This window comes from Euprymna scolopes, chromosome 14 (genome assembly GCF_053919585.1).
Source record: "Euprymna scolopes isolate OS-2025 chromosome 14, ASM5391958v1, whole genome shotgun sequence".
In the NCBI taxonomy this organism is placed as follows: Eukaryota; Metazoa; Mollusca; class Cephalopoda; order Sepiida; family Sepiolidae; genus Euprymna; species Euprymna scolopes.
The window spans coordinates 99895288-99918093 of NC_136495.1; the positions used below are offsets into that span (position 1 = coordinate 99895288).

The 22806-nt window shown below is 33.8% G+C and overlaps 1 protein-coding gene across 10 annotated transcripts in view; it reads right to left on the reverse strand.

Moving 5' to 3' along the window:
• The window catches only part of LOC145293203 (uncharacterized), an 897849-nt gene that overhangs the window by 62705 nt on the left and 812338 nt on the right, over window positions 1-22806 (reverse strand). For 7 of the 10 annotated variants that reach the window (XM_080139718.1, XM_080139714.1, XM_080139719.1 and 4 more), the window contains one exon: window positions 17930-17992. The exons of the other annotated variants lie outside the window; for them this stretch is intronic. In XM_080139718.1, the coding sequence (XP_079995844.1) occupies window positions 17930-17992 (63 nt within the window). The remainder of the gene's footprint in view (window positions 1-17929; window positions 17993-22806) is intronic. 10 annotated transcript variants of the gene reach the window in all.

Here is a 22806-nt window from a genome sequence, read left to right on the forward strand (position 1 = left end):
TCATTCAATGCAGCCCTAAAACCTATTCCAACTTAAAATCAACACACCATATAAGCATATGTTCCCTTCTTGTTGCATTAATCAATATTCAATTTAAACACTCAACCCTAACTTTAGGATCAATCAAAAGTAAGGGAGATACTTCACCCTTTTAGACTTTGCAAACACAAAAAACTGATTTTCTTCTTCATTATTATTATTATTATTAATAATATTATTGTTGTTGTTGTTATTATTATTAATAATATTGTTGTTGTTGTTGTTATTATTATTAATAATATTGTTGTTGTTGTTATTATTATTAACAATATTATTAATAATATTGTTGTTGTTGTTAATAATATTGTTGTTGTTGTTGTTATTATCATTAATAATATTATTAATAATATTGTTGTTGTTGTTATTATTATTAACAATATTATTAATAATATTGTTGTTGTTGTTATTATTATTAATAATATTGTTGTTGTTGTTGTTGTTATTATTAATAATATTGTTGTTGTTGTTATTATTATTAATAATATTGTTGTTGTTGTTATTATTATTAATAATATTGTTGTTGTTGTTATTATTATTATTAACACTATTATTAATAATATTGTTGTTATTGTTATTATTATTAATAATATTGTTGTTATTGTTATTATTATTAATAATATTGTTGTTATTGTTATTATTATTAATAATATTGTTGTTGTTATTATTATTAATAACATTGTTGTTGTTATTATTATTAATAATATTGTTGTTGTTGTTGTTATTATTATTAATAATATTGTTGTTGTTATTATTATTAATAATATTGTTGTTGTTGTTATTAATAATATTGTTGTTTTTGTTATTATTATTGTTGTTGTTGTTGTTTAACAAATACTTCGTATTATTTGGATTCGTCAGACTACTGTTCTCATCTTGAGTGTCATTTTCATAACGTTTCGGTCGATGTGACCTCCGACTCGGGAATGTTTCCATCGAAGGTCGGGGATTACATCAACCGAAAAGTTGTGAAAATGACACGCAATGTGAGAACAATAGTCTCATGAATGTAAATAATACGAATAACTAATCCTCATCTCAAAAAAAGCAGAAACGTAACAAATACTTGCTTTTTCACATTACAATTTTTAAATTTACTTTGTACCGTTCCGTTTTAATTAATGAGTAGGTTACTTTCATAACTACTTTTTCAATGTCTGTAAATGTGCACAGGTATTTCAGCTCATAATATTATATGTAATGTCAAAACGAGAATTCCACTGTACATTTGATCGGAATAGCTTTAATAACAAAAAGTAGACAACAACTTATGCTTTGTTATAGTTGTTTTGTTTTATGGCATGTCATTTTTTTTAGTCATACAGAAAGGGGCCGAGTTATTAATGCCCTAATAAGCATATAACCTCACTCTGTTAATCGACACCGGGAAATCAACTCATAGAGTACAGTATCCGAAAATCACCGTTTCATATTTATATGGTTGGTGCAAAAATAATGTCGTTTTTTTTAACGTAAATTTATAGCGGAAAAACGACATTATTTTTGCACAAACCTAATATTTTATATGTGTTCTGTAATATCTCAATTGTTGTTATTATATTTTTATAATGGATTTTTTGTTTTAAAACTTGGTTCTTATTCATTATTATCCTCAAGCTAAATACTAATTAAATCGTTCTGAAATAGCAAAAAAAAAAAAAAAAAAAAAAAAAAAAAAATTACTTTCTGTAAAACTAAACTGCACTTTCGAACCTTTGTAAGTACTTTTAACAGTAAGGATATTTTCGTTGGCTCTGTGAAAATTTCATTACTTCTTTCTTCATTTGATTTCTTCTTTTAAACCGTATTAATTATTATTAATTATTAATGTTGTTTTAATTATTATTATTATTATTATTATTATTATTATTATTATTATTATTATTATTATTATTGTTGTTATTATTATTATTATTATTTCAAACTGAATTTAACTTAAAATTAGTCAAAGTTTAAATCTTCTATTAAATAAGTTTTTTTTTCTGGTTCCTACATTGATATTATAAGCCTACTTTTTCTATTTAAAAATTACTTATAATAATACGAACTTATTAATATACTCAGTCATGGATATGCGAGCGACTATATGAAGGTGTACTAATTTGCATGTTCTTTTAAAAAACGGGTGTTCATTTATTATTAGCACATGGAAATAGTTTGTATATATAAAATATATATCTATATCTACATCTATCTGTCTCTCTTTATATATATATATATATGTGTGTGTGTGTGTGGGTGTGTGTGTGTGTGTGTGATCTTGTCGGTGCATTTGTACGAAAAGTTTCTACCAAACTCCTCTTTGAATATTTGGTCTCCAGAGTTGAAATTTGATTTATAGAATATTTGAGTTTATAGCACACTTTCGATTTGGTTTTTAGTCGCCACAAATTGCTGCTAAGTGGTCAAAATTGAAACCAAAACAGTTAAGCTTGGCAGAGTAAGACGAATAAAACATTACTCCTGCTGTTAGTTTTGAGAATGCGCAAAATTGAACGTAGCTCAAAGTCACTTAATTTTTAACTTTTTGTAACCATCTGCCGGTAGCTCAGATGGTAATGACACTGGAGAGATAAATAACGACTAAGGTTGAAGCATTAAATATTTTGGTTTTGATTCTAGCGGATGGTAACCAAAAAATATATATTTTTTTATAAATATTGAAATTATTACTATATTGGAGAATAATCAATAGAGAATTGGCTCTATAATAATTAATACAAAAACTGCATGAATTAAAATATAATATTTAAGCCAGGTACGGCCAACGATGGAGTACTGTTGTCACATCTGGGCAGGAGCTGCTAGAAGCGACTTATCCTGCACTGACAGAGTTTAAAATAGACTTCGTAGCTTAGTGGGGATGCACTTTTCTCTTCCCTGCAACCTCTTTCCCACAGAATAGACGTCGCGAGCCTGTCTCTGGTTTATCATTATTTTCATGGCAAGTACTCAGCTGAACTTCAATCTATGGTTCCCCCTTGCCAAACTTTCACAAAAAACACTCGTCTAGCCAAAACCACTATCAATAATTTCCCACACTCTTTATCTGTGCCTAAATGCAGATTCCATGAAAAAAGCTTCTTTCTTAGAACTGCATGCCTGTGAAATTCTCTAATGTTTGCCTGCTTTCTAGCTGGCTACAATCTGATTGTCTTCAAGTCCAACATAAACAAGTTCTTGATGAACCGTCCTCCTAAGTAATCTAATTTACAAAATTCCAACTACTTACGTTTACTACGCTATAATCACAATGACTAATGTATACCTATTAACTCTTATCCTCGAGTGGCCCCCGGGCCTTGATAAGTGGTGATTCCTGTGTAAAAAAAAAAAGCCTATTTTATGACCGGGCAACGCCGAGCAGCTTGCTAGTTTTTACTATTTGACAGATTTTAATTAATCATTTCGAAATCAGTTTATTTCGTTTTCATTGATTTTATAAACACAGCAACAGATTCAATTATAGCATAGAAACTGTTAAAATATATCATCTACTTGTTTGATATTTTTTTCCTGTTGTTTCCATTTTATGACAATATCATTTTCACATTATCTTTATTTTATTTTAAATTCGTTAATCATTGCTTTGTATAAAAACAACCCTAACCCTATATATAACCCTAACTGCTTATTTCTTGACTGCATGCCATTCAAAATGTGATCTAGTTTTCATATATAAATTAAAAAAAAGCGCGTTCCAAAAGTAATGCTTCCTATTTTTTTTATTTTGCTTGTACAGATCAGAGGGTGTTGCAAATTACATTATTACTATGACTGAACTTATGCACTCGTGATCTGGAGGTTTCATCTGTCTGTTGCAGATATTGACAGTGTGAGACTCTTAGAAAGGTGATGACTCTGTAGAAAAATAAATTCTGATGTACAAAAGTCTGCTCGTTTTAATGGCACCACTCCCATCTTCGTAGCTCTTTAATTGTTTGAGTTAAATAAATAGGAGGCTTTACTTTTGGAATGACCCCCATATGACAAAGCATGCTTTGGATGCCCATGCTCAGCCATTGTTCATCGCTGGCAAAAGTATATTGAGAATGGTGATGAGTATGTAGAAAAATAAATTCTGTAGCACAAAAGGTTGCCCGTTTTAATGGTAGTACTCCTGATTCCATTAAAAAAATAAAAGGTGTTACTTTTGGAATGAACCTGTATTAACTTTTAATAAAATGGTAGCAGAAAATTATTAAAACCTTGAATTAAGGTTACAATTTCAACAGTTCCAGAAGTAACTTAGAATTTGATTTTAGGACAAGAGTTCTCATAAGAACAGAACACAATAAATGGCATCGCTGAAAAGTAAACAAAACAAACGAAAAGGTTAAAAGGTAAAAAAAACAAAAAAACAAAAAAACAGAAAAAACAAGCAAAAAACGTATATAATGGCTCCAGAGCAACACCTGTTAGGTACAACTAGTAAGACATAATTAACTCTTAACATCTCATCCCACCGGAAATGGCACTGACCGGAAGTGATGCTTTTTTTTCCTCTACCACATAAAATCTTAACCTTTTTTAAATCTATGAAGGATATTCCAAAAGTAATGACTCGTATATTTTTTAATCTGCCTGCATAGATCAGAGGGGATTGCAAATGGCATCAATATGATGACTGAACTTATGCATCCATGACCTGGAAGCATTATCTCTCTGTTGCAGATATTGATGGTGTGAGACTCTAAGTAAACAACTTTTTTAATGGACGCGTGTCAGAAACAAATATGTGTCATTGAATTCCTCTATGCAGGAAAAAATGAACCTATCAGTATTCACTGGATCTTGTTGAACGTTTACAAAGTTGATGTCAGCACATTAGGAGATAGATTCGTCGATTTCAGAGTGTTGATAGAGATGTGAGTGCCAAAGACCTAGTTTTGCTCAGTTACCAGGGTTCCCCTCTCAGCATTGCAGGCAAAGTCCGATGGAAAGGCAAGCCAATACGGCTGGAGCCAACACAGTTGCAGGATTTGCTGGAAATGTGTTGTAGCACTTCGCCCTCCTCCTATTGGAACTCTAAACCGAATTTTTCTCAAGGTTTACTCCCTTCCCAAGGCATTCACAAAGTAGTGGTGCTATAGCTGGTGAAAATTTTTAAATATTTCCAAATTTTGATGAAAATAACGGAGATCCTCATCGGAGTTGTATTAATATATTATAAAAAATATATATTGTATTAATCTATTATATAAATATCACCTGCTGTTTACATGTATGTATGTATGTATGTATGTATGTATGTATGTGTGTATATATGTTTGTATATATGTATGTATGTATGTTTGTATGTATGTTATGAAAAGGGACAGACCTCAATAAGTAAGAAAGCAAAACTAGATAAGTTTGAAAATGATATTAGGGAAAGGCTAGAATCGAACCCAGTAGGCAAGTGTTAAAAGATAATAGATATTGAAATCCTAGGAATGCAGAACGATTGTCGTTGTTCTTGCCAATAACTAAACATTATTTATGTCAGAGATAGATATTTAATTTATGAATGCAGTCAATTGTTCATTCTTTTAGAAATAACTGGATATTAAATATGTCAGTTAAAATAATGAACAATACGAGTTTTAGAAATAATTAACAAAATAGGTTAAAAGAGATACAATTAAATTTAGGAATTTCTTTTGTTTACCAAGGGTATGTAGATACATGTGCAAAGGGGACCGATAAACTGAAACGTGATAAAGTCACATTGGTTGACTACAACTCTGACGTCATAAAGAAAGGAGATTCTCAATATATTGAGACAGGGTTCGAGGTTAGAGATAATCATAATCACAGAGTCACAGACAGTCAGTTATCAGACGAGAGTTGGACAGCAACAGTGAGAGCTGATTACCTCTTGGAGGCAAGAGAGAGTGGGGAGAGGAGACCATGTAGTCATAAAGGCTTGAATCCCTAACAATCATCAATCATCCAGCTGGCATGAATAAAGAATCATCTAATATGTCTAAACTTGTCTCGTCGTTGTCGTCATTACAGCTGAAAGGTAAATGTGTTTTGTCTATTACCTCTTAAACGAACTGTGTATAACACCCTTCCAAGTAATGTGTCCCTTCCTCTATCATCAGTAATGATTGTCTCCCTCTGATGCAAAAGAACTGTATTACACATTCCCCTCCTTCAATAATGAATTCGCATCTCCTATTTGTTATCAATATGAACTGTGTGTGTAATCTATATAAATGTCATTATCACCCTCTGTTTGGAGTCCTCGTTATATGTGTCTCCAATATGTACTCGACTATTGAACATGTGTGCAATATCTACCCACTACATAACATGTATGTCTGCCTAAAAATTTCGACAGAGGCGATGGATTTTCACGAGATCAGTATTGTTTTGAAGCCTAACCCTTCGACCAACAAATCGAAAACTTGGCTAAAAGCATTAAATCCTTCACCCTCAACTGGGCACTTTTCTACAAGGAATGGTCGCTTTTTTCGCCGATATTTTCGAAAGTCATCCCCTCTTTTCGATTGATTAACCTTAATTTAAACCTTCGCCACTTCCGATTTGGCAATGGATGCAACAGCAAAAACGTCACTTTTTTTTACGTTCTTCTTCTCCTTCGCAGTATGAGTTCGAGCCTGCATACCTACTACCACTTTTTTCTTTTTTTGCTCAACACACACCTCCAAACACGTCGGGCACCCAAGCTAGTCTATAATATAAATTATGATTATAGTAATATATTATAAAAAAATATATTTTTGCAGATAGTTTCATAATTTACATGAAAATTCACTCTTATATACAGCAAAAACCAGCCAACATTGTGACAAAAAAAAGACTTTTTATGGTAACCATTGTCTGTTCAGTCTTCGAATAGGGATTCGGATATAACTCAATTTTTTGAAGCAGTTGGGAGCATTGAGTACACAAGAAGTGTAGTGGAATTATTGACTAATTATTGAATTATTGAAAGATTGATAACCAGTGTGTGTGCAAGAAGTGTGAGACAACGGAGACATATGAGAACTCAGATGTGGAGAAAATATATGTGAATTGCAAAGTTATTAATGTTGCTCAGAAATTTTCTTACTCTTGTGATATCATTGGAGCACAAGGAGGAGCAGGTGCTAGTGTGATAGAAATAATTAGAAATGGATGGTCCAAGTTCAAGAAACCTTTTCTATTATTAATCAGCAGAGCATTATCATTTGCAGCCAAGGGAAGAATCTACTAAGCATGTGCATACAGTGTGATGATATATAACAGTGAAATATTAACATTGAGGGTTGAAGACATGTGTTGCATGGAGAGAAACATATGTAAGTGATATGATACATGTATAATGTGAGTCGTAAAGAAAGACTTTGATTTGATGACCTCAGAGAAATAATAAATCTAAACAATATAGTTAGATGTGTGCGAAACAGGAGATTTTGCTAGCATGGTCACGTTGAAAGAATGAGTAAGAGTTCTTGGATGTAGATGTAGAATTCTCAAGATGTAGAACGATCGGCCCATAGGAGAATGCCAAGGAAATCATGGGAAGAAGTGTTAGGTATGGAGCCGAGAGAAAAATGAGTAAATAATCACCTGTCCAGATAAAGTTTAGTTTGAAAGTCAATTTCTAAAACCATCCAACACATGCCAGCATGTAAAACGTTTGTTTTGTTTTATAGCATAGCAACTGGTTTTGGCTAATTTAATCCGGTGATTTTGGTAAAAGTTTTAATGCTTCAAGTCCTGTATATCTTGAGACATTCATTCATGATGTGTACTCTAATTAATCTGTTATATGGCATATCAAGCCTTTCTGAGTCATTTACTGCAAAAATCGGTCATTTTGGGTAAATATTTGTATGCTTCAAATTCTTTATATCTTCAAATATTTATTCAGAGAGTTTTGTTTAATTGCTTTGTTTTATAGCATATGAACTCTTTTTTGTGTCATTTAATGTCGAATCGAATTATTTTCGTGAATGTTTTTATGCTTCAAGTTCTTTATATCTCCAAATATTTATTTATAGTGTTTGGTTTGGTTGTTTTGCTTTGTTTTGTTTTACGACATATCAACCGTTTTCGGGTTATTTAATGCCAAATCTGGTCATTTTGATAAACGTCTTTATGCTTCAAGGTCTTTATATCTGTAAATATTTATTCATGGTGTTTGATTTAAAATGGCCGTTAAACAGAACATGATGATACATAGCGATGATTATATTTTCTGGGTTACTAAAATCAGGTTTGAATACGATTATTGTTTAACGACCATTGTTAACCATCTGCGTGATTCACAGATGCTCTTAAGCTATACAAATGTGTTGAAGGAATTAGTGAATTATCGCGTATCCAAGTGTGCATGTCTATTCTTAAGATGACGCATCCATTCAGTTCGCGCATTTAGTGTTGAAAATGTGGTAATCATTCAGTATAGTTAACAGCCGAGAAATTGAAAATAAATAAATATGCAATAAATAACTTTTACCGAACTCATTAAAATTTCATTGGATTTTCTTTTTTTATGAATGTCAAACTCGGAAACAGTCTTAGACTCAGACTTAACTACCTCCACATCCTGCGATGCATGAAGAAGTCAAAGTATACGATCGTTTTTAGTTTGAAGTCAGATCCACAACATCCCTTCAACATCTTCCCATTGCGATGAAATCTCTTTCGAGTGTTTGCTTCCAGCTCTTTCTCTTCTTTTCTATCCATTTAGCAGTTCTCTTTGGGGCCGCCCCCACTATAATTTTGTACCCTTACTGATTAAAATGAAATATACTTATCCAAGAACGAACCGTGAATAATGCACTTTCAAAAAATGCATGCTTATAGGAGTTTATCCTGAAAACTCATAAGAAGAGTATGTGAAAAAAAAAAAAAAAACAGACACACAAACAAGAACGCTAACTTTATATAAAGTAATTACATACATCATAACTTTTAAACCATTGAAATTTATTATTTAAGTGATTATAACTAAAAATAATATAATAATTAATTAACACTTCTACCGGTTATTATTGACAGAATAAGATCAATCTACCCTACACAATTAAATAAGTGGATTTAAAGTCTAATGTAAACAAGTTCTCATTGAGTCACCCTCTTACATAAGCAAATCCTATCTGTCTATAGTGCTTTAGTTTGTAACTAGCAAGAAGACCTTATGTAGCCCGGGATTGAATGATGATCAACAAATGTTTAACATTCCCATTTTTTTAATTGTCATCGAGATCGATGACATCGCCCATTTTTCAATCAAATCGATAGATTGCCTGTTCTAGCTGGGGACACATCGCGGTGAATTGGGAGGAAGATTCACATGTCTCCGATTTCATAAAAGGTTAAATCGGCAACTCTCCCTCCCCCTCTTTCTTCCCGGACCTTGGACTGAAGACATTTCCATGTGGTATGGACCAATCCCCAACAACTCTCTGGGGAAAGCACACAACCCACCCCGGTTTGATTAAGATGGAGAGACAATGAATCCAGCATGGCGACCGGACTTCAATACGGTACATAAATAGACTCTTATCTTCCTACAGCGCTTTCTCTAATCTTTTGTGCCCGACCATACACATGGACGTACGTTTCTAATATTAACTTAGACACACACATACATGAACTCTTTTCTCTTCCAATAGGTCTGTATAATCATTCGTCAACGTCTCTACAAAGGAACTCTTCCCAATACTAACCCTTTTCCTTACAAGCAATATTAAGAAAGATAACCAATGAACTTGTTTTAAATGTTAGGATAAGATTTATTGTCTGTCTTCATTTTTACAATGTATTTAATTCTCACTCATAATATTTTATTCATATATTTTATGAAGTATGTCTTACACGTGTTTTGTTGAATAGCGGAAGCTCCACAAACAACTCATCAGAGACAAAAGTATATTCTCGAAAAATAGTTGAAAAGTTTGTTTTGTTATATTCACCCCCCCCCTGAAATTGAAAAGGAGTTGGTGAGAAAAAATTTTCATAAAAGGAAATGGAGATATTTCGTTACTTCCGTTCAGTTTCAAAAGACAATGGATAACCCTTATAAGGGTAGTTGCGCATGTAATTTTGAGGCAAGGGTTGCGCAATATCAACCACACCTCTCCTGAATCGACACTGCTTGAATCTAACGGCAAGGCGAAGCCAGAACAATTGAAAACAATGCCGAGATAAGCTGAGAGCACATACAGCCCCTAGAATTCCCAAATGGTCACGCATGTTAGTATTGACTAGGCTTAACATGGGTAATCTAACAGGAACCGGTGTCAACGTGATTATGCTGTATATATAGATATTTAAAGTTTGTAGAAACATAACAAAAATGCTGACTGCAGTGTTCATAGGCACTCATCCCAAAGAAACGCAATGAACTCAACCCATGCGTGTAAAATCAGTCTTATATGTTCCAAAATAATGCCTCCTTAAGGAGGACTTCATGCAGACCAAATAATTCTGTGGCACAATCTTAATGATCTCTATGTAAAAGTCCAACTTGTTTAGCAGCAACGAATCTTCTATGCTGGAAAGATCGGACATCGAAAACAGGTGCACATAACCACTGAGCTTGCAGTCCTAGTTGGCAAGGGTAAAACCTGCAATCATACAGGTTAACAGATAACTGTGACCAACGAGGAGGACTTCATGCAGACCAGGTGTTAAGAACATCCTGTATCTCTACAAACCCACCATTCACGCATGCATGGATTAGAATAGAAATCGCATAACCTGGCCATGATATATTATATCATAAATACGTTCCCTCATAAAAAAATACACTAGCCATGCATTATATCAACACTCATCTTAAAAATGTAGAAATAAGCAAGAACAAAATAGAATTTCACAAACTAGTTAAATGTTGAATTAAATGCATTATTTTATTTGAATAGAGAAAGGTTCGCATTCGATAAAACATTAGCTTGGGATGGGTAATTTCTTAGTTTACACGTAATAAGTCCATATACATTATTAAGGTTTTGTTAATAGTTCAAAGGCAGGATTCTCATGATCTCTATGCAGAAGTTGAACTTGCTGCTGCTGCTGCTGCTGCTGCTGCTGCTCCTCCTCCTCCTCCTCCTCCTCCTCCTCATCATCATCATCATCATCATCATCATCATCATCATCAACAACAACAACATCATCATCATCATCATCAACAACAACAATAGCAATAATAATAATAATAATAATAATAATAATAATAATAATAACAATAAAACCACCATAGCAAGAAGATCGGATGTCGTAATAATGAACAAGAAAGAAAAGCTCTGTCAAATCGTAAACTTTGCTGTCCCTGCTGACCATAGGATAAATATCAAAGAAAAGGAGAAACGGGACAAATACACAAAGCTAACCAGAGGGCTGAAAGGGATATGGATGATAAAAAATCAAGATAGTACCTATAATAGTAGGAGCACTAGGAACAATTCTGAAAAACTTTGAAAAAAGAATGTGAGAAATTAGAATCAGAGGAATGACTGAAAAGATACAACGAATAACAATAATGAAAATAGCTGAAATATTAAGGAAAACCCTTGAATGTGGAGGCTAAAACATGAGCCACATGCGCGGAACAGACGAGCTGCTGTAGAGACAAAACACAAAGCGTTACATGGAACTAAGAACAATGAAGCTGCATATCTATAAGTTCTCTATCCCCTAGGAGGTGATGGAAGAGAACGTTCATGTAAAACCAAAGAGCACAAAAAATGGCTGACACAAAAAATCATTGACAAAATGCACACTAGACAAAAAGCAAAGGATGATCCAACCAAGTATAAATCCATTGACGAAGAAATAAAGATAATGGGTGATAAGGCAAAAGAACTGGTACCTTGGGGAAGCTTTTTGGCACTCAAACTCCAGTGGAGACCAATTGCCGCTGATAGCGAGAAATCAATGGTAAACGGTTGATTCGATAATGCAAATTCATTTGAAAGAGGTGGAGTGTACTGGAAATCTGGAGAGACTTGTCGTCACTCAGCTTCCAGGGAACACCACAGGTTGTTCTCAAGGAGAGATCCTTTATGATCTGAGTGAAAGCTTCTTATGAACTAATAATAATAATAATAATAATAATAATAATAATAATAATAATAATAATAATAATAATAATAATCTTCTGCACTAAAATATCGGACATCAAAGACAGAAACACCAAGGTTTTGGTTTAGTTCAAGCGCAAACCAATGAATACAAAATTAAAACCGATATAAAGACATATCTATTTTCCTAATACTGAGCTTTATAGTGATTATTTTCACTTGCCCCAGACAGACGGTATTCAATGATATAAATGCTAATCATCTTTAAAAACAGGAATTAACGACTATTGTATGGTTTTCGATCAACATTTTTGACATTCCGATGATTGAAATGTGATGAGGACCTTGAAAAGGACCCCCTCTTCACAACCAACAGCTATGTCTGAGTAGCGACTACTAGAATATCCAATTAACCATTTCTTCTCCACATCTAATGCATTTCTGTGAGTTGCGTCTATTTTGCAGAAGCTGATTAATGTTGTGAAAGTCTCTACTGGAATGTGCAGCTTTCCCCAAACTTGCAGATTATTCCCCAACAAAGAATCGCAGGAATCTTGTTAACATAAGCGAAGAAAGATTTTTTTATGTTCTGGTTCAATGGCCGCCATCTTGGAGAAAGATATGTAGTGCGTGCAATGCATATGCCATCGGATACATAATCACTGGTTCTCATTGAATTGCAAGATTCTTGTTAGATAAAACCAGTGAAGAAAACTATGATATGTTATATATACGTTTCCTTATGAAAAAAAAACAAAAAAAAAAAAAACGATGCTATAGCATAAATACGTTTCCTTATGAAAATAAATAAAACTACGCTACATCATAAATACGTTTCCTTATAAAAAATTAAACTATGCTATATCATAACTAGGGCTATGACAACAGCATATTCTTTTCATTGTTTTGACTCTTTAATCAACCGAGAACCACATCACTTTATATAAAAGCATATAAGATATCAACGGATATATACTCGAGAGTCAATACAATGAAAAGAATATGCTGTTGTCCTAGCCCTAATCATAACTATGTTTTCTTATAAAAAATAAAACTATGCGATATCATGAATAAACTATGCTATATCATAAATACATTTCCTTATGGAAAAGAAGACGATGATATATCATAAATACGTTTCCTTATAAATATAAAACTATGCTATATCATAAATATGCTTCCTTCTAATAAAATAAAACTATGCTATATCATGAATAAATTATGCTGCATCATAAGTACGTTTTCTTATGAAAAAGAAAACGATGCTATATCATAAATACGTTTCCTTACTAAAAGTAAAACCATGCTATATCATAAATACGTTTCCTTATAAAAATAAAACTATGCTATATCATAAATACATTTTCTTGGAAAAAATAAAACTATGCGATGTCATAAATATGTTTTCTCATAAAAGATAAAACTATGCTGTCCCATCGTTGCGATGTTGCATCCTTGTGCCTGTTTTACAAGTATTTTAATGGGATGTGAGCTGATGAACTCGTTGCCCTTGTGCCCCCCCTCGACATACATAAACCCAACAAATCCACTCAGCAACAAAATGACACCCCTTCACTGTTAAGATCCCTAAATGCCAGAAAGGTTTTACTCTAATAGTTTCTTCCCTCAGCCAGCTAGATTTTGGAATTCCCTTCCTGCTACCTACTTCCAAGATTGTACTGATATGCAGAAGTTTAAATGTAACGTAATCCAACATCTTGTCAATCCTAGGCTCCCAAATAGTAGCCTTTATGTCTAAGTGCCGGTATGCCTTGTTAGGGGTGAATGTGAGTAAAAAAAAAAAAAAATCAGAAAGCAGTGGACGTTCTCTTATTTAGAAAAGGTTGGGAGGATTGTTTTCTTTCTTTTTTTCTGTTTTTTTTTTTGCTTTTGTTTTTTGTTTTTTGCTTCTTGTTCTGTTCCACTCTCGAATAATGAATAATAATAGTGAAATCTTTGTATACATATTTATGAAAAATTAAAAATTTCGAACAAATTTTGAATTATCTTAAGTAATATGTCACCTAGTGTAAATGTGGTATTGTGGTGACTGAGATGATTTTAATAAAGAGTAGAATTTCGAGTTTTATCACCTTAAACAAAAAATGATCACATTTTTTTATGGCTTTGTGTCTAATTTGTTTTAAATATATTTGTTATACTTTTTGCAAATAAATAATTCAAAGTGTAATATCTGTTTTGTCCAAAGATAGCAGCATGGAATTTATGTTCAGGCTGAACATAGAATGGAGATAGATTACTTATGTCTGAAAGTATCCTCGACCTTTATATACAAGTAGTATTGTTGCCACATTTGAACTAGTGCATCTGCTACTAATCTATCACTCTTAGACAGGTCCCACACTGTCAACCAAACTCCAACCTCTGTCCCATCAACGAAATGTTGCATCACTGTACTTATTTTGAAAGTATTTTAATGGAAAGTGCTCTGACGAACTCCAAGCCCTTCTACCTCCTCTAGGTAGATACCGCCCAACAAACCTGAGAAGCAACAAAATCCCACCCCTACACTATAGAGATCCCTAGATGCCGGAAAAACCTTCTGCTCTACTAGTTTCTTCTCTTGAACCTCTAGACTTTGGAATTCCCTCCCGATTCCCTGCTTCCCAGTAATTCAAATGTAATGCGAACATGTAACAGAGTACGTCAGAGAAGACGATCACGTTAGAGACATGAGTGGCGTCACAAACGTTACAAGAACTCACGCATGGTGGGAGAATGAGGAAATAAATGGTGTTACAAAAGAATAGAAGTTGAGTTATTCTTAGTCTTGATCTCCTTTGCGACGTAGACTGCGTACAACATGTTGTGCCTATGTGTGTAAGTGTGGCTCACGTTACAAACAGACATCTTGCTGCTCAAATCTCCATATAGTGTCGCTGCAAAGGTTATCACAAATAGTAGCCGCCTATATCTAAGTTGCACTGTGCCTTGTTTGGGATGAAAAAGCAGTAAAAAAAAATAATGTCACAAACTCCTGCAAGATCTCCATAAACAAATATCATTCTGTAACTACATTAATCAGAGTATTTAGATGAGTATGTTAAAATTTGGGGGTTTTCATCCATAGAATAGAAATATTGTTAAGCACAGCAACAAAATACAATAGAATTGTGGAATTCCCATGGGTTATGTTAGGTTAAAGATTAATCTGGTGTTAATAACTTATTGTTTCATCTTCTATTATATAAATCTCACCTGTCTGTTTAAATGTATGTATGTATGTATGTATGTATGTATGTATGTATGTATGTATGTTTCACAAAAACTTTCGACAGAGGCAACGGATCCTGACTAGATTGGTATCATTTTGAAGCTCGACGTCTCGGACGACAAATATCGAAAAATTGGCCAAAAACAGTAATTCCTTCCCTAATTCCTTCCCTAAAATGGCCAGTTTTGTACAAGGAGCGGTCGATTTATATAATTTAAAAAAATAAACTGTAGTGAAGCGTGTTACAATAATACAGTACAACAATAACAAATGAAAATTTGCTTGTCACAATGAAAGTTTGATATGTCAGCTCAAATGCTGTTTTTCACATATTTTAAAACACTTATTCACCCCAAATAAGACTTGTTGCCATTTAAACGTAAGGAGCTACTCTGGTAATGGCCCATATTTAAAATAGAAGGGAGGGGGACAACACGGATGAGGAATTAAGCAGCAAGATGTTTGTTTGGTCCAAGTTTTAAAATCTCTTAACTATTATTTAATATATTCTAATATATAAAATAATAGTTAAGAGATGTTGCATCCTTGTGCCTGTTTTACAAGTATAGGGAATATAAAAGAAATTTAGGTTTAGAACAATGCAGATATGTAACGGATAGACTCACACTGAAGCAACTTAATGTATAATGGTGGAACCGGCCATGCAGTTTCACTTTATTAAATCAATACATGTGTGTATATGTACAATCATATATATATATATATATATATATATATATATATATATATATATATATATTATATAACATTCTACATGTAATATGTTCTTTTGTTCTTGCTTACATCAGATAATCAGGTAGCATATCCGTGATGCTATATATTTCGAGAAATCATCCCTTCATCAGGTATATGTTTTACTTTCAAACATGCATGGTGGATCTTACTATAGCTCGATCTACAGTAAGATCCACTACATTAAACAATGCTTCAAGTAAACTCCTTCAACCTCTTATCATAGTGAGTTTAAGTGTTTTTCCTAAGAGAATTTTATGGTCAAGTTAACACAAATGTGCAGCAAAGCTTTATTTTCTGTTTTTGAAAATAGGATGTTACTCTTAAAAGCGAATCTATATTTCTTATGTGATATTTCTGACTAAGGACAACAACGACAAAAAGGTATTATGGCACATTGGCACACAGTTTCTCGTTAGATCACTGAGATTATGAAATGTTGATCCTAGTCAGTATCAGATGGGTGATCAATTTGGGATTGTCAGGTGCTGCTGTAGGAGGATGTCGACACCTCCCTGCAAGAGCTGCAAAACGTAACGCCATTGTCTCTTCTAACGGCATATACATTCGACTGGGAACCGTTTGTGAATTTCATAGTTTTTTTTTACATAGACATCACCACTTATCAAGGCCAGAGGCTACTTGAGGATAAGGGTTAAAGAGTGTACAGTAGAAATTGGACAATATAGTAATCGTTAGAAATGGAAATTTGTAAATTTGTTAACTTAAGTGGAATGGCATATCAAGAACTTGTTTATATTGGACTTGAAGACAACCATATTATAGTTAGCTGGAAAGCAGAAAAACGGAAGACAGTTCCACAGGCATGCAGTTCTAAAAAAGAAGCTTTGTTCATGGAATCTACGTTAAGGTTTAGGCACAGATAAAGACTGGGGGGAATTATTGATAGTGTTTTTAGCTAGACGAGTGTTTCTTGTGAAAGTTTGGTGAGGGATACCATAGATTGGAGCTCAGTTGAGCACTTGCCAAGAAAATAACAATAAAGCAGAGACAAACTCGCAATATCTCTTTTGTGAGAAAGAGATTGCAGGGAAGAGAAAAGGACATCTCCTACGAGGCTACAAAGTCTATTTTGAACTCTATCAAAGCAGGATAAGTCCTTTCTAGCAGCTCTTGCCCAGATGTGGCAACAGTACTTCATCCTTGGGCGTACTTGGGTCTTATATAGAAAGAGAATTGCATCAGCAGTGAGATATCTACTGGATCGATAGAAGGATCCCACCATTTTCCAGCAGCCTTGGCAACGGATTTGATGTATGTGTTCCATTTCAGATTAGGAGTTCAAGTCAAACCCAGAAACTTGTCAAAACATGAGGCATCCACAAGACGAAAGCCATTCATTTCAATTGATGCCAGATGGGGACCAGAGCGTTGATAATGTAAAGATAAAAGTTGGGTCCCATGAAAGTTCCTCCTTCGGTGGAAGCCGGTTAAACCCACTTAGGGTTAGTGCCACAGTTTCATGTTTCATGTCTAGTGAAAAAAATGTGACTTCCGGCACATTGCTAAAATGATACCTTCTGGGATTGAGTAACAGGCTTGGGTGAGGGGTTCGTAAGTAGGTGTCATTGGCTTTTTTTTTACAAAGGTGTTATTTATTAAGACCCGAAAGCCCGAGGATAAGGGTCAATGAGTGTATGGAAGTCACTGGGGAAAACAGTGTAGTTATCATTATTAGTGGAAATCGGGTAAGCTTTGATTATTTAAGGGGACCGCTCAACAAGAACTTGTTTATTTTGGACTTGAAGATAACCATGAGTTGCAATTAAAACATGTTAGTGAAAGGTGAAAGTTTTCAATTTGATCAAATTGGTTATGAACACTCAGGGAAAACAAAATTCCAAATCCAAAAACAAACCTTATTCTCCTTTGCAAATGGTGTTCTTGGACATCCACATCAGAAAACTTTCCAGAATCAGACCTGTAATCACACCAATCTCTAATATTAATGACTTTCCATATGCTTTCAGCGTTTTGGTTATTTCTTGTTGGCTTTTACTATTATGTACGTTTAGAAAATGCAGTTGTCTTCATTTTTATGCTTGGATTTGACTACTAAAGATTCAACTATTAAATAGTACTGTAAGCATCACAATGTTTTCTTTTTAATTCATTAAAAAGTTTTTCACTCAACATATAAGTTTTAATACATGATACTGTGATTGCATCTTTGATTATCAGTACAAAAACGACGGATTAACTATTGATACAAACCAATATCTCTTGTTTACTGTTATGATTATTATTACTATATTTATATATATATATATATAAATTGATTGTTCGACAGGATGCTCAAAAAGAAATAGAGAGATTTCCTTAATCTGTAGAGTTTCAAAGAATGCGTTACTTTCATCAGAGGAAGGATATTATCAAATGATTGTTATAGTGAAGCTATGAATTTGCCGGTACTGGCATAAATCGAAACTGCATTATATGAAAACTAGTCATATATGCAAAAAAGGTTAGTACAAAGAGGTCCCGAAATGGAGAAAAGAAATAAGAAATGAAAAAAATAGGTTAAAAATTAAAAATGTAAATGAAAGGATATGCAGTGGTTAGATATTTCATAAGAACCAATGTTGTCATAAGAAATAGTCAGAGTTCCAATGTTGACAAAGTGATTCAAATTAAAAATCCAAAATGTGTGTAATCCAAATCTGTATAAAGATCCTGTTTGCAAGCGATCATGGAAGAAAGTTAATTCGTCAGCTGATATTTGGGTTTGACGATCTTAAACATAGTTTTTCTTCTGTTATATAAAAAGAATTTTTACAGGGGAATATTTTACGTAACACCGACCAAGGTTACACTGGTGTAATGTAAAATATCAAAAAAAAATCTTTTTATCTATAAGAGAAAGACTATTTTTGAAATCGGATTTTTTTTTATTTTCGATACTTATCGGGTGAATTTCTGTACAAAACATATCTAAGAACACTGTCAGATATATAAATTATCTTTGTATGAAATTTGAAAAAGATAAGGTCAGCCGTTTCGGAACCTATAAGGAAGGAACTCCCACACACATGAACACAAAGTGACTTTTATATAAGGAGCACTCTGGGATGATACAATATATATATATACTTCTATCCATCTACTATCATGCCAGAGTGCTCCTTTTTGAAATGGATTCTCTCCACATTAAAAATCTGACATTGTGTGATTATATAGATCCTTCCCTTTATAATAAGAAGGAAGCAAGTAAATAGGGACACTTTTTTTTATCAAAGCCCGTAGGCCACTCTAGGATAAGGGTTAATGAGTGTTAGGTTGAGATTGAGATAACACGTGATAATCAGTAATGGTGGGACTAGGGTAGTGTTTGATTATATAAGAGGACGTCTCAACAAGAAATTATTTAAATTAGACTTGAAAACGATTATGTTATAGTCAGTTGGGAAGAAGTCCAAATTGTGTTTCACAGACAGACAGTTGCAGGAAAAAAAATTTGCTCATGCATTCTCTTTCACACATATCAGCATATCAGCAACATTCTTTTGCATTCCTTCTTCAGATTTCAATTGAAAAAATAAAGAAAGCATAATATTTCAGAAAATTGGCCAACAGAAACGTCATACAATGGCTGCACACAGACTATGGGAATTTAGTGATGCATAGATTTCCAAAAGATTATTTCAAATTTTATTTTGATATTGAATCCAAAAAATATTTGTGAAAATTATTCATCGTTATAATTTTAAACAATGGACATTTTAATGATAAAAAAAATGAATTATGGAGATTTTTCAAATGTAAGAATGGAGAATCCGCTGCTACCTGGTCTAAAATATCTGCTGAATTATCGTTATATTTTTTGTGTTTAATGTTTACATCATTTGCTTAGATAATGGAAGAAAATAGCTATTATTAACAATGAATAAATTATTTTAAAAGATTGATTCGATGAATCTTTGTCTTCTGGTTAAATACGTTATCATTATAGTATATCGTCGTTCATGAAACATTTCTCTATGCCATATAGCATAGTGTTTTGTCTACATATTTTTTCGATAGTTAAAATTGTTGGTGCTTACGTGTTTGCCAACCATTTTTTTGGTACTTTTCAGTAAATTCCAAAATTAAAGTTTACATGCCGACTCCTGTCAAAGGAAAAATAAGGCGCCTCCTTTCCTCCGCTAGTCTGTGGGAGACCCTTGAGCATGGTTGAGAACCCACTTTAGACCCTGATCAGAGTAACATGGGGTCAGGGAAAGCCGGTAACTGATGGATTACGAAAGCAAACAAAAATAATTCTGTTCATGGTTTTGTATTCGGGTGGGCTGAGCAGAAGATACTTCTGAGTACAACGGTCAGAACAATCGCCCAGTAAGGGCACTCCTTGGACAGAAAGAAACTGCAGCCTACTGTCTGTATAACTGCAAAGAAAGCTATGACAATACATCAAACTCATTATTCAAGAAATAGCATGAATAGAGTTCTGAATCAGTACACCTTGCTCGGTAAGGATTACCATGATAGACAGGTCGCACCTGATGGTCATCAAACTGGTAAGTTCGACAATGTTAAAAGTGAAATGAAGAGAATAAAGATTGCGGAGGTGAAATAGAAAAGAGCAGGAGATTTTACATGGTTATAAAATGCTTTACTCTGGTGTTGAATAGCATCAAAGAGACGTCGGCATAATAATCTCACCCAATATTGTGAAGACACTTAAAAGCTACTGGCCAATATCAGACCGAATCATGGCAAAACCTTTTGACATCAGCATCCTACTGACATATGCTCCAACACGAAATCATGATGATGTAGGAATAGAAACATTCTATGAAAAAACTGAAGGAAACTTTGGAGCAATTGAAATCATCCGGTATCAAGATTATAATGGGCGATTTTAATACCAAACTTTGAGGGTATAGAATTGAAAATGTTGTAGGTTTACATGGACTTGATGAAATTAACGAAAGGGGAGAACGATTGGTGGAATGGTGTATGGAAATATATTGCAACAAATACATGGTATGAGAATCATCCAAGAATAAAGTGGACGGATGAGTCCAGGCGATAGACAACGCAACCAGATCGATTACATACTGATTCAATCCTGCTTCTGAAATGCAATCAAATGAGCAAAATATATGCCAAGAGCAGACTGTGCTAGTGACCATGTCCCTGTTGTGTGCAAGTTCAATTTGAAGTTGAAAACCCTTAAAAAAGACAAAATATCAACGAAATTATAATTTCAAACTGTTAAAGACGGACACTGGACTAAGGAAAGTTTTTTTAGTGGCAGTTAACAACAGATTTTCGGCCTTGGCGGCGGTCACCGATGTAGAAAGTCCATGGAAAAAACTGAAGAATAGCATAAAGGAGGTTATAGAAGAGAACCTTCATGTAAAACCTAAGAAAGAGTACAAAAAAATGGCTGACACAAAAAATCATTGACAAAATGCACACTAGACAAAAAGCAAAGGATGATCCAACCAAGTATAAATCCATTGACAAAGAAATAAAGATAATGGGTGATAAGGCAAAAGAGACATGGTTAAATCAACAATGTGAGGAAATTGAGAGGAAAAAATAACAGATAGTAAGTACATGTACATCAAGATCAATGACGTCACAGGCAAGAAATCATTTCTCACAGCAGCTGTATAAAATTAAAAGATGGGAATGTCCTGATGGATAAAACAGACATACTGGACAGATGGGCAGAATATATTGAAACCCTCTTTTATGACTATAGAGAAAATCAACTCGAGATTACCAAACCGATAGAAGGATCACCGATCTTAAAGACAAAAGCTGAAAATGCCATCAGAGAAATTTTTTTTTTTTTTTTTTTACACGGTGGTCACCACTTATCAAGACCCGGAGACCACTCAGGGATAAAGGTTATTGCAAGTACAGTACGTTAGTGTGGAGATTTGATGAAGTGTTTACTTAAGGGTTCATTAGGAATTTGTTAACGTTGGACTTGAAGACATCCAAGTTGTAGTCAGGTGGGAAGCAGGCAGACGGAACAGAGTTCCACAGGCGTGCAGTTCTAAGAAAGAAGCTTTGTTCATGGAATCCAGGTTTTGATTTAGGCACAGATAAAGAGTGGGGGAAATTTTTCACAATGGATTCAGCTAGACGGGTGTTTTTCGTGAAAGATTGGCGAGGGGGGGACGAGAGATTGGAGTTCAGACGAGCACCTGCCATGGAAATGAACAAAGGAAAGGCCATACGAGTGGAAACGTATGAAACACTTGATAAAATAGGTATTAATAAGCTAGTTGTTCTTTTCACTCGCATTTATGACACTGGAAAAATTCTGGCAGATATGCTTATCTCAACATTCATCACACTCCTCAAGAAACCTGGAACAAACGATTGTGAATGTCACAGAACGATTAACCTGATGAGCCACACATCGAAGCTTCTACTAATAATGAGACCGCAAAACAAAATACGATCTGAAATATCAGAAGTGCGATTTGGATTTGTCCCAGACAAGGGAACAACAAATGCCATATTCACAATGACAATGCTGACAGAAAGATGTCTAGAGATGCAAAAAGACCTCTACCTGTGTTTTATCGATTTCTTAAACGCCTTTGATAAAGTAAGATATGAATTTTTATTCAAAATGCTAAATAAACTAGACATTGATGGGAAAGACCTTAGAATTCTGAGCAACTTCTATTGGAGACAAAAGGCAACAGTTAGAATAGACGGAGAGCACAGTAGTGAGGAAATATTAATCAGAAGAGGAGTTCGCTAAGAGTG